This window comes from Convolutriloba macropyga, chromosome 7 (genome assembly GCF_964194025.1).
Source record: "Convolutriloba macropyga chromosome 7, txConMacr16.3, whole genome shotgun sequence".
Lineage (NCBI taxonomy): Eukaryota > Metazoa > Xenacoelomorpha > Acoela > Convolutidae > Convolutriloba > Convolutriloba macropyga.
In genome coordinates this window covers 38358186-38371674 of record NC_134474.1, presented here as the reverse complement: position 1 = coordinate 38371674, position 13489 = coordinate 38358186, and the positions used below count along the sequence as shown (strand labels likewise).

The window sequence follows — 13489 nt, the reverse complement described above, 5'->3', positions numbered from 1 at the left end:
GACTGAACATCAAGTCTTAAAATGTGCTGTAATCAAGACTTGTCAAGTCTTGGCCAAGACTTGATTTAGACATGAACAGTCTTGAGCAAGTCTTCACAAGTCTTAAGACGTATCAGTTCTGATTTGGCAATTCAAGACGTGTACTACACTGGAGAGTTACTGATCAACACTTGAAACTCGTTCTGGCAAATCACTGCAAACTTCGCAGAAACCAAGTTCGCGGTTAACAAAGTTTTCATTAAATAAATCAAAATATTCATTGCATTCTAGGCATTTCTTCCTATTTTGTAGCAATTGTTGGAAACGGTGCTAAGCGATAAACATTTGTAATCATAGCTGTCAAATATGGAGAAAATATCTCTCACATCATTCACTGGAAAGCATCTAGTCTTTTCCAAAACATTACAATGCATCTATCAAAGTTTTAACCTTTATGCTCAATTTTGTTTTAGAAACAACAAGGAGGATCGTTAATGTGATTAGAAAAATAAGAACTCGCATCAGATAAAATCTAAACGAAACAAAATAAGCTATACTTCATTAGAAAAGATTTTTGACCTGTCCTCAATGCGACTGGGTAACAGGTAGACAAAAATGCAAAAAAGTGCGAAGTTCAAAATTACGTTTCTATTTTTGAAAACATGATTTCAAAGTGATTAATATGATTAAATAATTACTGAAAACGCTATATTGTTCACATATATTTTCATAGAAAGCAATTGAGTCCTGTTATTATCCAGTATCGGTCATACCACTACAAAAAAAAAAGAAATACCGGCGAAATAAAAAAAAATGTTCATGGAAAATTTTCGGGAAAATTGCAGTGAAGCAGTTAAAACCATAAATCTGTCTCTAAGAGCATCGAAAATATCCAATTTCACAATAATTCTAAGCCAATTGGACCTAACATTAATATTAAAGTTTAAAAATAAAACAGAAATCTTTTAACATGTACAAATTTGCAATCTCAATCATTTTAGGAAATCTCTTAGTAACAATAGTAAAAGAGCCAAGAAACAAACGATTGAAGCTAAAGCTGTTATATAGATTATTAATTAGCTCACTGGAAACGCGTTCTTACGTCTTTACAGAGACTAAGTTCCAAATCGACCGAAAAACGATTTTAAAAAAGGCGAAGCTCAAAAATTAAAATATGTTTTTGAAATCAAATACTCTAGAAAACCCTAACAGACATAGGATATCAAAACAATGATCAATTAGGTTGCAACACCTCAGGAAGCCAATTGCGCTGGTTGTTTACCTTTAAAAGAAAACAATTTTTCAATTAACAAAACTAGTTGAGACTTCTTACTAATGAGGTTATTTACTTGATGACAAAATTGAAAGCAAAAAAGAAACAGTTGAAACAATTTTTTCTTTTAAAAAGTTATTTTGAAATTCATAAAAACAAAAAACTATGAACCGAAGTCTTTGAAAAGCTTCAATTATACGTGCGGGGAATGCAATTGAAAATAATCATTATCAAGTATATGTCGTACAACGACAAGAAGAACGACAAATATAGGCAAAGACAAAAAAATCACTAACTTTTGCGGGAGAACCGTGTCTGTGCCAAAAAGCATAAATAATTCAACAAAAACAATTAACGTTTGCAGATATGCTTTTTCCCAACTTTTGTGCATTTTTCCAGTTATTCTGTTTTTCAATTGGACCGGTCAATGCGATAATTAGACAAGCAAAGAAAAGGAACACAGAATTTTCATTTATGCCAAAATAGAAAAAAAATTGAAAACTCGTAGTTTCAAAACCAAGAGACCTTCAGTTAAAAATAAGACCGTTGAAAAAATATTTTTTAACTCGGAGGCAATTTTGTTTCTCCCGTTTTTACTGAGTTGACGCCTGAAGTTGAGAAAAATAAGATAAATTAGTTGAAAAGTTCAAAAATTCTTACGACATTTTCTGAAAACAAACGAAATCATAGTCATAAGAGACATTAGATGACAACTGAAAAAAATATCTAGGTGCACTTTTACTTCTTAAAAGACCAAATAGATCTTTTATTAGGGAGACTAAGGTATTAGACTTCAAAAAGCATAACAAATGGAAGCAAAACAGAAGAGGTCCATGAAATTTTACGAACACAATTGGTCAGCCATAAAAACCATGAGCTTAGCTCTGAAATCATAAAACCTCTATCATCGGGCTTTTATTGTAAAAAGGATTTGTCAGTAATTGATTCCTGCATTGATATTCTTGTCAGTAATTTACATAAAAACCATAATGAAGGAAATATTTTTTAAAAAAGGCAGCGCACCATTAAAATCTAAAATTCTTTTAACCGTAAGGATCCATGGTGAGATCGAGATCACTCATGATATTGCTGCCTGACTCAAAATACACTCAATTTTTAAAGTGGTTGCAAAATAGATCAACTTTCAAACACAATTTTTCTGTATATCAGAAAAATCATGAATTTTTTGTATTTAACGAATGTTTAAAATTGCCAAAAACTCGCAATATTATACTTCCAGAAGACTCTTAAGGCCAACAAGAAAACCACTAGTTCTTTGTGAGCTGACAAGGAAAATGTGTGCAGTTTCCAGGTGTCAATTTTTAGCAAATTTGGAGAAAGTGGTGTAAAAAGCGTATTTGCTCCCATTTTTGACGAAAAAAAGTCAGATTTATGAAAAAATTTAGCATTATTTCAAGTCAAAAACCCGATTCCAACGAATCAGCAACCCTGCAATATTTTGAGAGATAAAATAAATTACACTACCGTTAACAATTTTATAACATTTTACCAAAAAAGAACGAAAGTTTTGAAAAAATGCGGAAAATGTGAATTTAAACAAGTTAATATCGTCTGCTATTCACAAAACTTTAAACCTCGGTAACTCCCTTTAAGAATCGAAAATCAAAAAATCCTTTTAAATCCATATTCGCTGGAGGATTTTCTAATGATACCGATGACAACTCTCTACGATGATTATATCGATCGACCAAAATTGTCTGAACAAAAAAACCCATTTGAGTATATAGTCCCTCCCTCACTAAAGTGGGTCTGAACAAATATTTAAAATTGTATCCAGAAAGTGAAAAAATGGAGGCGAGAAGGGGAAAGCTTTTTCAAATCGTGCAAGCACTCATTCATTTTAACTTAAACCGTGAAATGGAATTATAAAATAATTAAATTAATGAACTTGTTTCTCGATAAAAGTAAAAATAACTTGATTTATCCTGTGCTGTTTATTATGGTTATATGCTCCTGTTGAGAAGTTTAAAAAATAACTCATTTTTATATTCTTTTTCGACTCTTGCTGACATAAAACAGCCTTTTAAATTATTTCACTGTCGTACTCACTGGCGCAACTCACTATGCTAAAATATATAATAAAATTTAATTAGTGACAATTTAGCTATCAAATTTTTAGTTGCGGGTAAATTTATCTGTATTAAAATAAAATCTGTATATAATAAACTAAAAAATAAATTAATATTATAAAAAATAACTACAAAATACACACAATTATCCTGGAAATGGTTTGTATTAATACAGCCATAAATATCGATAATAACCAGAAAGACCTAGATTAAGTTTAGCTGAGAAATTAAATTTCTGCTATTTTTTTATTGCTGTTCACGGTGTGCTCAGTTCGCAAACACTACGCGTAACTCCTGAGGAACTGTTTTTTGGACTATGTCTTCTGCAACATTGGTAACCAATGATGCAATTCTTTGCTTTGTATACTTATTCTGTTAAATTTTAGGTGAATTATTCGTTCTTTTTTTCCTATTGTTGCAAAGTATTTGCACAGTCCTCTTATATGTAGAAATATGTAGAAATTAATCTGGATCAATTGTTACTTTTTTGGTAGTCAAAGAAATTTAATTTGTCTTTTCAACCCTTCATTTATCGTTTGGGACCAATGCTTCGCTAAATTCGACAAAGATTACTTAATCTGGCGCCGAAAGACAAATTTTCTGTTAATTGTCAGTCACACGTATCTTTTACATCTCTTTCAGAGATACCGCAAAATTTTTCATTGAATAAACAAGAGAAGTAGTTAAGGCTAAATCTTCGTTCAATAATTTTGGTCTATTTTACATTTGAGTGTGATTTTAGTTTTTGGAAATTATGCGAACTCTTAATCATCTTTGGCTCCAACCTTCACAAACTGGTTTTTACTTGCCATTCTTAATTTCGTCTAAAACAAGTTTTGAGTATATGATTATCACAAAATCAAAAGATTTTGACGATACTGCGAGTAAAATTTGCAATTACATTCTGTTGTCATATTTTTCTTCAACACACAATTATTGTCTGAATGTTGTATGCGCTCAACCTAAAAATCAGATGGTGAGTTAAAACAGTAGCGTTAGTAATTTTTACTGTCGTTTTGTTTGATTTCTCGACAAATGCACAGCTTCAACGTATCTTTGTTTTTCGTTTATTCAAAAAATCCAACAACCTGGTTTTTGACGTTAAACACCCAAATTATACAGAGTTTGAATCACACAAGTTCGTGTATTCACTGAAGTTTGTTTCAGATGATCGTAGTGATCTATGTCACCTGTCTGCCTCAATGGCTGCCTCAAAGACAACTCGCATCAACAAAATAGATTATTCGATGTTGCCATTTTTTATTAAGATCTGACTGATAATGTATTTGAAAATTGGTGTCAACAGAGAATTTGTTTGAAAAAAGTACTGACAAATTTTTAAAACAGATAGGTAAAGTCTCAAAGCTTTTGCCAGATGCATTTATTATTTATCGGAAAGCTTATGTAACGTGACATTTAATAGTTTCAACGACATGGCAACAAAAATAGCAAAGTGGGCAAATGTTAAATCCTTTGATTTTTTTTGAAAAGGTGTTCCTAAAACGCTCTCTTTAGTGTTCATCATGTTTCTGACCAATCTAGACTTCAGGACTTCGGACGAATAATGGATTAGATGTGGTTATACCCATTGTAAACAATTTTTCCGCAACTTCAATTCGATTCTTTCAACTAACTTTTTCAATCAAACAACTTTTTACTACCTTCAATCATCTCTTCTTCTAAGTCCAACTTTCCTATTTTACAAATTCTATCCAATTGAATTTAAGCATTTGAGTAAATATATGCCAAGCGTTTTATCCGGTCAAGATCAGCTATCAAACCATACTTTCTATAATATCAACTATGGAGCCAAGGTTTTAATAATATTCATGAGCCAATTCTAGTTTTATTATTTGCTTTGGAGAACTAGTCGCTTGGAATCTTACGTGCAGAAAGTGTCAACAGTATCTGTATCTCGTCGCATAAGCATTTTTAATTGCAGTTGTTTTGTCATTCCAGCTATGAATGCATCGCGAATTCTCCTAGTTCACCCACATGATCTATCTACTTTTCCAGAACTGGCAAAGGCAATATTAACAAGCTTAGTCAGATTTGTCAAAAATTTTTCTGGTGTTTCTCTTGAGGTGCCGATTTTTTTCATTTAAAGTTAATTTTATCTTTTGAATATCAGTCGAACTTGTCATTAATTACAACAAGTGATAAAAGATCAAATAAATAAAAAAATACGGCAAACTTTTAAACTCTAAGACCAAGTGGGGTTTTTGTTCAGGGAGACGTAGTAACAAACCCCGAAATGAATAAAATTTCAAAAACTACGGTCTAAACTAAAGCATGTTTTTTGAAACAACACAGTGATAAAGTCATAAAAACCTTAGCTGCCCATTGACTGAGTAACGATCTTGAATTTCTGCCTTGTTAGATTATATGTGTCATTTTTAGTAGCTTTCATTAAAGTTAATTAAAAAAGACAGCAAAAAAGAAAATCACCCTGCCTTATTAAAAAGTTCCCTTTCAAAATAAACTCAAACTCAAAATTCTCACTCAACTATAGCAGCCATTTGAAAGCTCTAACCGTTCAATGCTAATTGTTTTTTGCTGGCCTTACTAGTTTCACATTAATAAAATTAACATTTCGGTTTGACTTCTCATTGAAATCCTCAAGTTGAAAAAGTGGTAAAAAATTATCAGAAAAGACAGTGAATTGTCACAATCCAGTTTTTTTGGATTTTATAAGAAACCAACATGAAGTCATTAGTTGCCTCGCTGTAGATTCTAGGCTACTCAGATTTAATTTTTTTTCTACTCAGAAGCTAATCAATTTACAGACTATGGGAGAATTTTTCGTTTGCTTCGAAAATTCAACTTTGGTTTTCTTCGAGCAAAATTGAGATGAGATGCGGTGCGAACAAATACCTGAGCCCGATAATTACTGAGCCTCTTTATTTAGTGCGATATTGAACTCCAGGCTCTATCAGTATGTTAAAGTAATGAAGAGCTATAACAAAATTTTATTTCAGTGAAGATCGACTTCGCTGAAAAGTGGAACCAGTGGTACAGTGAAGTTGCTGGCACTGAAGAACATTATAGGCGGCTATATCAACAACCAAAAATAGCATCTTATCGTCTATAGTACAGCAGAAGCGTTTTTTTCTATTATATTTATTTAACAATGGAACTTTTTTACAGCCTGGGTTTCTACATGGGCTCCTGGGTTTTCACAGCCTGGGTTTCTTTTTCACAACTTTTGTTGCAGCCTAGTCTGATCAGACTATTCAAGCTAGTTTGGCATACCCCCTCTAATCGCCACCCAATTAACTAGATCCCCTCTGTGCGGAGCTCGGGTCTGTTCGACCAGCTCGGACCTTGGTCGTAGTGAGTTTCATTGCTCTACCATTGACTTTCAATTTTAACCAGTACTGAACCAGACAAATAGAAGTATAAGCCTTTTGTCAGTCTGCCCAGACTACAATAGGAAACATCTACTCCATTCCTCTTCTTCGCAGCCTCATTTACATTCTTGTTCAACACTGCACAGAATGTTTCACTTTTCTCTCATCATCAGACTGTGCATACAAAGAACTGACCTCAAAAACTATTCTAGCTCTAATTAAACCATATATTGGTGCATTCACATATATTGGTGCATTCACATCTATTGGTGCATTCACATCTAAACCATATATTGGCGCATCGGTGAAGGTCGGTTGAGGTCGGTAGCGGAGGTCGGCGCAGGTCGGTAGCGGAGGTGAAACCGACCACCGACCACCGATCTCCTGCTTTGATTTCTGTGGCTGTACGTGTGAATGAGGAGAATTCAAATCTTGTGAATTCAAAACGTGCAACAACTAAAACTTAATCGTACAAACACATGATTTTGGTTTTCACTACATGATTACATAATTTTAACCAAATTGCTGTGAACAAATTTTATGCTTCAAATGAATGCTTAAATTTATGTTTAGCACAGCGTCTGTTTGGCAAATTGATTGCCTCTTGAAAGGCTTTTTCAAACAATGCGCGGCAAAATATAGAGGCTAAATTTGTAGAAAGGCAAACAGAAAAATATGCTTCTATTAGTCATAATTTTAATTTTAAGCGAATACTACGCATCCTGCGCATCTTAAATCAAGCTAATACTACGCATCCTTCGCATCTTAAAATCATGCTTTGCAGATAAAAGACAGTTTATGATTCATTCTGTCAAGAAAAAAGAAGTTTATTATTTCATACTATGCAGCCCATCGACATAGTAGAAGCCGAAAATACATCATAAACAGTCTATAAAGTGTCATGATCAGTAAACTTGACATAATAAAATACATAATTGGAATTTAATGATTCGGCACTGAAATAATATGCGACGTAGTTCCGGGAGAGCCTATTTCGGTCAGGTACCCTTTTTGCGCTATCAAAAACCCTCTGATCAGAGCTCGCACACCTCAATCTGAGTGCCATTAAAATTGGACTTTAAGTTCTTGTTTGTATAATCTGTTTTGTTATTTTGTACCACTGTCTCTGATAATTGTGTGAGAGAGCTTCTTATGAAAATATGGCAACATCTTCAAAAATATTGCCACAACTTTCTTCCATTATCATTTCATCTGAAACTCTTTCTCCGACTGCTCTAGATTAGGGGTGTGGTTTGAAAGTTATTGACACTAATCCTCAAATCTGTATAATGCTCTGACCCGTATTACAAGTGTTATCCTTAGTAGTTCTTTCTTGAAGATATTTTGCAGACATTAAGGGTTCTTATGTGCATTTTAAGCAACCATGATACGAAGAAATTTAATATCGAGGTGTTCGGTGGTTCACAAGAACTACCATGACTTGTTTAAAAGAATGTTGGCACATTCTTCAATGTCTCGGTTAAGTGTGCAATAAGGATTAACGAATTTAAGATCCCCAATTTGCAAATATTGAAATATGGATGTGTGCTATAGTCACAGGTTCGTTATTTATCATCTAATCCTGCTAGCGGTACACGTTTCGTCTTTATGCATACCGTATTAATTGACGTGAACAACTTTGCTAACTATATTTAAGTATATTATTAAACCAAAGCGTAGCGCAGGACACTGGAACTGTGCGTTGTTGAACTGTTAATTTTTTTTTTTTACAAAAGTATGAGAGTCGTTCTATTCGTGTTCGTTTTGGGTTATTTTTCCCTCGAAATTGTTTGGTGTGAAAGAAGGGGCGTGAAAAGAAAATTACCTATATTATCACAACTTGATGCTGCCTCTAATCAACCAATTCTGAGAAGCGCAGCGCAGAAGTTTGTAGAGTCTAAGGTCAAACCATTGATAGAGAGCGTGTCAGATATTCCAAACTCGAACCGGACAAGACCTCGGTTTCTCAGAGAACGAATGAAACCCTCTGCCGAAGATCGTCTTATAAAGTACCTTCACACTAAATTAACAAAATATTCAGTGCCCAAATTAAATTGGAAACCGCAAGGCATTCAATTGTATCTTAAATTCCAGCAAATTGTTGACGTTTCGGAGAAAGACGGAGTATGGCAAGCCAGATTCTACTTTGAAGCCATCTACCAATCAAAACCGGCCAGCTGGAACAGGTCTCATTTTGGAAATATTGGGGATGTGACAGTGCCAGCTAAAATGTTTTGGCATCCTCCTATCGGTAAAAAAAATGATTTTCTGCCTTTTTTAAGGTTTTGAACAGAAAATATTTAAAACTGTCCGAAGAGGTTAAATCAGAGAACAAGCAAACAGCTGGTGTCAATCTATGATCTAAACTTTGTTACAGTCCTATGAGTTGGATGCATACTGAGGGCCCTAAAAAACTCTCAAATAACTGTTGGAAGTTTACCGTGGAACATTGGACATATTTTTGCCTACAAACTTATTTAAAAAATTGATGTTGCTCGTCCCATAAAAATGATCCATCTACCCATTTAGCCAGAAGAAGACCCTTAGTAGACTATCAAAAAGCGGTGCTCGACCAGAATTGGTTTCGAAAAAAATATAGACCGACAAGGAAACTATCCCTCTTTGACAATTGAAAAGACCACTACATGTTCATTATTATGGTCTTAAGAAGCTTATTTTGGTTGAAAGTCAAACCCATGTTGATTTTTTTATAACGTCTACCTTATGAGGTATATAGCTGCGTCTACACCTAAGATTTTACTACAATCCAAGAAATCGATTGTATTGGGGCTCTCTTTTTTGTAAGATGTTTTCACATCTTTTTTCACGACTTTGAGCTTTCAAAACGGGATAAACAGGTAAAGCTCAGCGGGAATCAAGTTTCATTAGACCGCCTTAACCGCGTTTAGTAGTCTTTCAATTGCTTAGAGTGAAGCTACAGGGAAGGCCGTAATTCAAGGTTACAAGTTCATTTTTTAGGAGTTTTCGAGCCCAATATATGGCAATTTTTTGCGTTTTTCGTCATTTTTCAGTTTATTGTTAGACCAGTCTAAAATTGAGGTTTGTAAAACTTGAAAAAAGGTCTCGTGCCAGACATAATTGCTTTTTGATCATAAACACTGAAACCTATACTAATTTTTACAATTTTTTTCAAGTTTTTTGAATACCTTTTAAAAATTTTTTTAAGTGTTTTCAGCCCCAAGTGCCATTGAAACTCCTCTGGGGTTTGATATTAGATTAATGCATATTTCTAATGGTAATCAAAAGGTTTTCATGATTTTAACATCACCAATTCTCGCAAATTTTTGATAAAACCTGCTTTTTTTTCGAGTTTTTTTTAACATTTGTTAATAATAGTTAAGTTTTCTAGCACCAGTAGCCAGGAAACCTCCTCTAGGGTTTCATAATAGCTTGCCGAAAATTATGTAACTTAACAATAGGTTACAGCATAGTTTTTATTGGTAATGGAATGGTTTACATCTTAACATCACGAGTTTTACTTTTTTTTCAAATGAAACTTGCCTTTTTTTCACTTTTTCAACATTTATCATCTTTATTTAAGTTTTTCGAGCACCAGGATCCAGGAAACAACCTCTAGGGTTTGGTAATAAGTTACTAAAAACTGTTTTGCTCATGGAATGGTTTTCAACATTTTAATGTCATAAAATTTAGCAATATTTTGATAAAACCTGCAGTTTTTCAAGGTTTTTGAAAATTTTTTGTCATTTTGTAGGTTTCTCCAACCTCAAGGCCCAAAAAATCTCCTCGAAGTTTTGATAATCGGTTACTGCAAAAATTTTTGATGCCAATGAAATAGATTTCAAAATTTTAATGTCACGAATTTTAGCGTTTTTTAAATAAAAATTATATTTTTTTTCAAGTTTTTCTGAAATATTTGTCTTTTGTTAAGTTTTTTTGCCTCAGCGACCAGGCAACTTCCTTTAAATTTTGAAAAATTGTTACTGCATGGATGCTAGGGACAATGAAAGAGTTTTGAAGATATTATTTCAAATTTTAGCAAGATTTTGTTGAAGTTTGCAATTTTTATGAATTTTTTGTGATTTTCTGAGTTTAACGATCTCTGTTGGTCAATGAAACATTTCTAAGCCTTGCATATGTGTTACTTGATAGAGCTCCAGAGACAACTTGATAGAGCTCCAGAGAAAAAGTTTTGCAAAATTTAGAAACTCTCTTTAACTTTTGCACTATTCATTTTTTTGAAGCATTTGTCACATTTCTATCTTCAGTGTCAAATAAATCTCTATCAACGCCTTTGCGTAAGTTATTGGGTATCATATTGTCGATATTATATCCAATTGCATCATATTTGGCCTTAAAAGTAAAAGCTTTAAGAGTTTTAACAATTATTAGTTTTTTTGAATTTTATTTTAGGACTTGTCCTGCTATGTCCTTATTTTTTTTTAGTAAAGGTTACACTTAACCAATTTTTGCTTTCGTTTGCGCGTTTGCAAATCAAGACAATGGGAGTAACTTCTTTTTCAACAGTTCATTTTTTATATAGTTCATCTTAATAGAAAACTAAACATCCGTTCATGAGATGCTGTTGCTGTACTTTTGAAAACATTTTTGTCTAATTATATGATAGAACAAAATCTTAGCCGTCCGAGGGACTTAGTGTCCTGACACCAGAGCGTTGTTTGTGCGCGAGTCCTGGACACGAGGCGCGAGTTGAGGGTGTCTAAATTTTTTTTAATGTATTTAGAGACCTCGTAACTGTGCATCTCGGAAAAAAACTTTTCAACTGTGCATAAGGCTATATAAACAAAGTAATTATAAGTTAGAACACAAATCTTAGTCGCTCAATGGCTCTTCTGCTCCATTGCTGGGGACAGGGTACGATTGTGAATAGGATCTATGTTCTAACGTGTTTACAGAGTCAAAGGGTTAATTAGACACTCTTTGAGAGCAACCGACAAGGAGTCAAAAATTAGATTTTCCTAATGCAATAGGGTGGCTAGAAAGGTAAGGGCATTATACTTAGGAGGGCAACTAAATGGGCCAGAGATTTCAACAAAAACATCTGAAAAACATAATTCAACTGACGGCATGTTTTGCAGTTAAAAAAGACGTCATTTTCAAATTGTCGACATACTTTTCGGTCCTCTTTTCAAAATTTTGGCTTGCATGACCACCATCGTGTTTCCATGTGCATTTCTAAGATTTAATTGCAAACTTATTGACTACGATGAGCTGCCCTGGGGTTTTAGTTTCTAGCTATTTTGTGCGCTTGATTTTCTAACGTATGTTTTTACAATCATTTTAGTATGCTTAGCCTCATAGGAGATGGAAATACCCATATTTACCTTTATAGCCAAGGTAAGTATGTAGCCAAGGTTTATATATCCCAGGTTCAATTTTCGCGCATCTTTTTATCGATGAATGCAATGAAAGCAGGAATTTTTCTAAGATTGCGGTGTTTAGCGGTTGACTTTTGTTTTCTCCGCATTCAATGGAACTCTAACCACAAAAACTTACGTACCCGAGTCTGAACCTCTGACCTCTAGCCTGTCAGTCACTTTTCTTTGCCCTGAACCACCTGTCACTTTCTTCTTAAGTATTTCATTCGAATCTAAGTTGGGTTGATTTCACTTTAAGGAAAAGATATGCATTGACTTTTGTAAAATTAGCAATTTTTAGCGGTTAAATTTTCAATTTCACAACTTATTTTTACAGCTGTTGTGGTATTTTGTTGTGTCATGAGCACCAACTAATATAATTCTAAGGCACGATCTTGATTTGTAATGTATCCTTTCACTTTCAGCATTTTTTATCTCCAATTTTCTGCTTCAAGTTTTCAGAGGGGGGAGGGGGGTTGGTACAAGAATCAGTTTTAAAACCTGTAGCTTGTGCTTGTTGTTTTAGTTGTGGAAGAAATCACAGAGACTAGGTACAACCTACATGCCACCAAACAGCAAATAATGAGCAATGGAAAGATATCGACATATCGACAGATGGTTGTGGCGAAAATGCTGTGCCCTTTTGACGTCTCTTTTTTCCCATTTGACGAGCAAATCTGTTACATAACTTTCGCTCCTGTTGCATCTTCAACAAACAAAAACTCGGTGTCTGATATTTTCAGGGGCAAAAGTAAGTTAAAATGGTTTTCTGTATATTTTGGGACCTTGTGTGTTGACTGCAGCACAGTTTCTGTTCCTAAAATGCCCATGTTATTTGTTATTAATGCGTTTAATGAGAATAAAGTACAATCCCTATCGAGGTAATTCGTGCTTTCATGATCTGTTGAACTTATCTACCCTTCTGACACAATTAATTTTATCAACGTCAAGTTAAATATTTGCCCAACCTGAAAGTTAATTTTAAGCTGTGCCATACACCTCCATCCGGTAAACGCAACTAGGAAATTTGTGGGAGTTTCAGGCATGAATAAATTTTTTGTTGTTTTCTTTTCTATCGGGATGCTTATCTTGGAAAATGTTGTACAAGATCTTGCTAGGCAGATGAAAAGCAATTACTATAATCTTTAAACTAAAAAGGAAGCATAAAATGAAATACACCGATATAGAGTTGCAGAACATCGCTAAACAAGAATAACCACCAACAATCACAAAACACTAAAAAAACGTAGAACTGCCACCAAATTGTAGACACACCTCCAACACTGTAGAGTAAGCACCAAAATACCACCCAAAACGTTCAATGGGTTGTCCACGTCGCCCAACAATCCTTCTACATCCCCCGTTACTAAAAAACCCGAAATCTATCAAATTAATCTCAGATAACTCACAATAAGCGAAATAATCAAATATGATAAAAAA

At 33.9% G+C, this 13489-nt stretch overlaps 1 protein-coding gene across 1 annotated transcript in view; it reads left to right on the top strand.

The window, feature by feature from the left end:
- Positions 1-8165: 8165 nt before the first annotated feature.
- Positions 8166-13489, top strand: part of LOC142342264 (neuronal acetylcholine receptor subunit beta-3-like) — a 20686-nt gene continuing 15362 nt past the window's right edge. The window contains exons 1-2 of the mRNA XM_075393543.1: positions 8166-8943; positions 12576-12800. Of these exons, the coding sequence (XP_075249658.1) occupies positions 8430-8943; positions 12576-12800 (739 nt within the window). The 5' untranslated portion in view covers positions 8166-8429. The remainder of the gene's footprint in view (positions 8944-12575; positions 12801-13489) is intronic.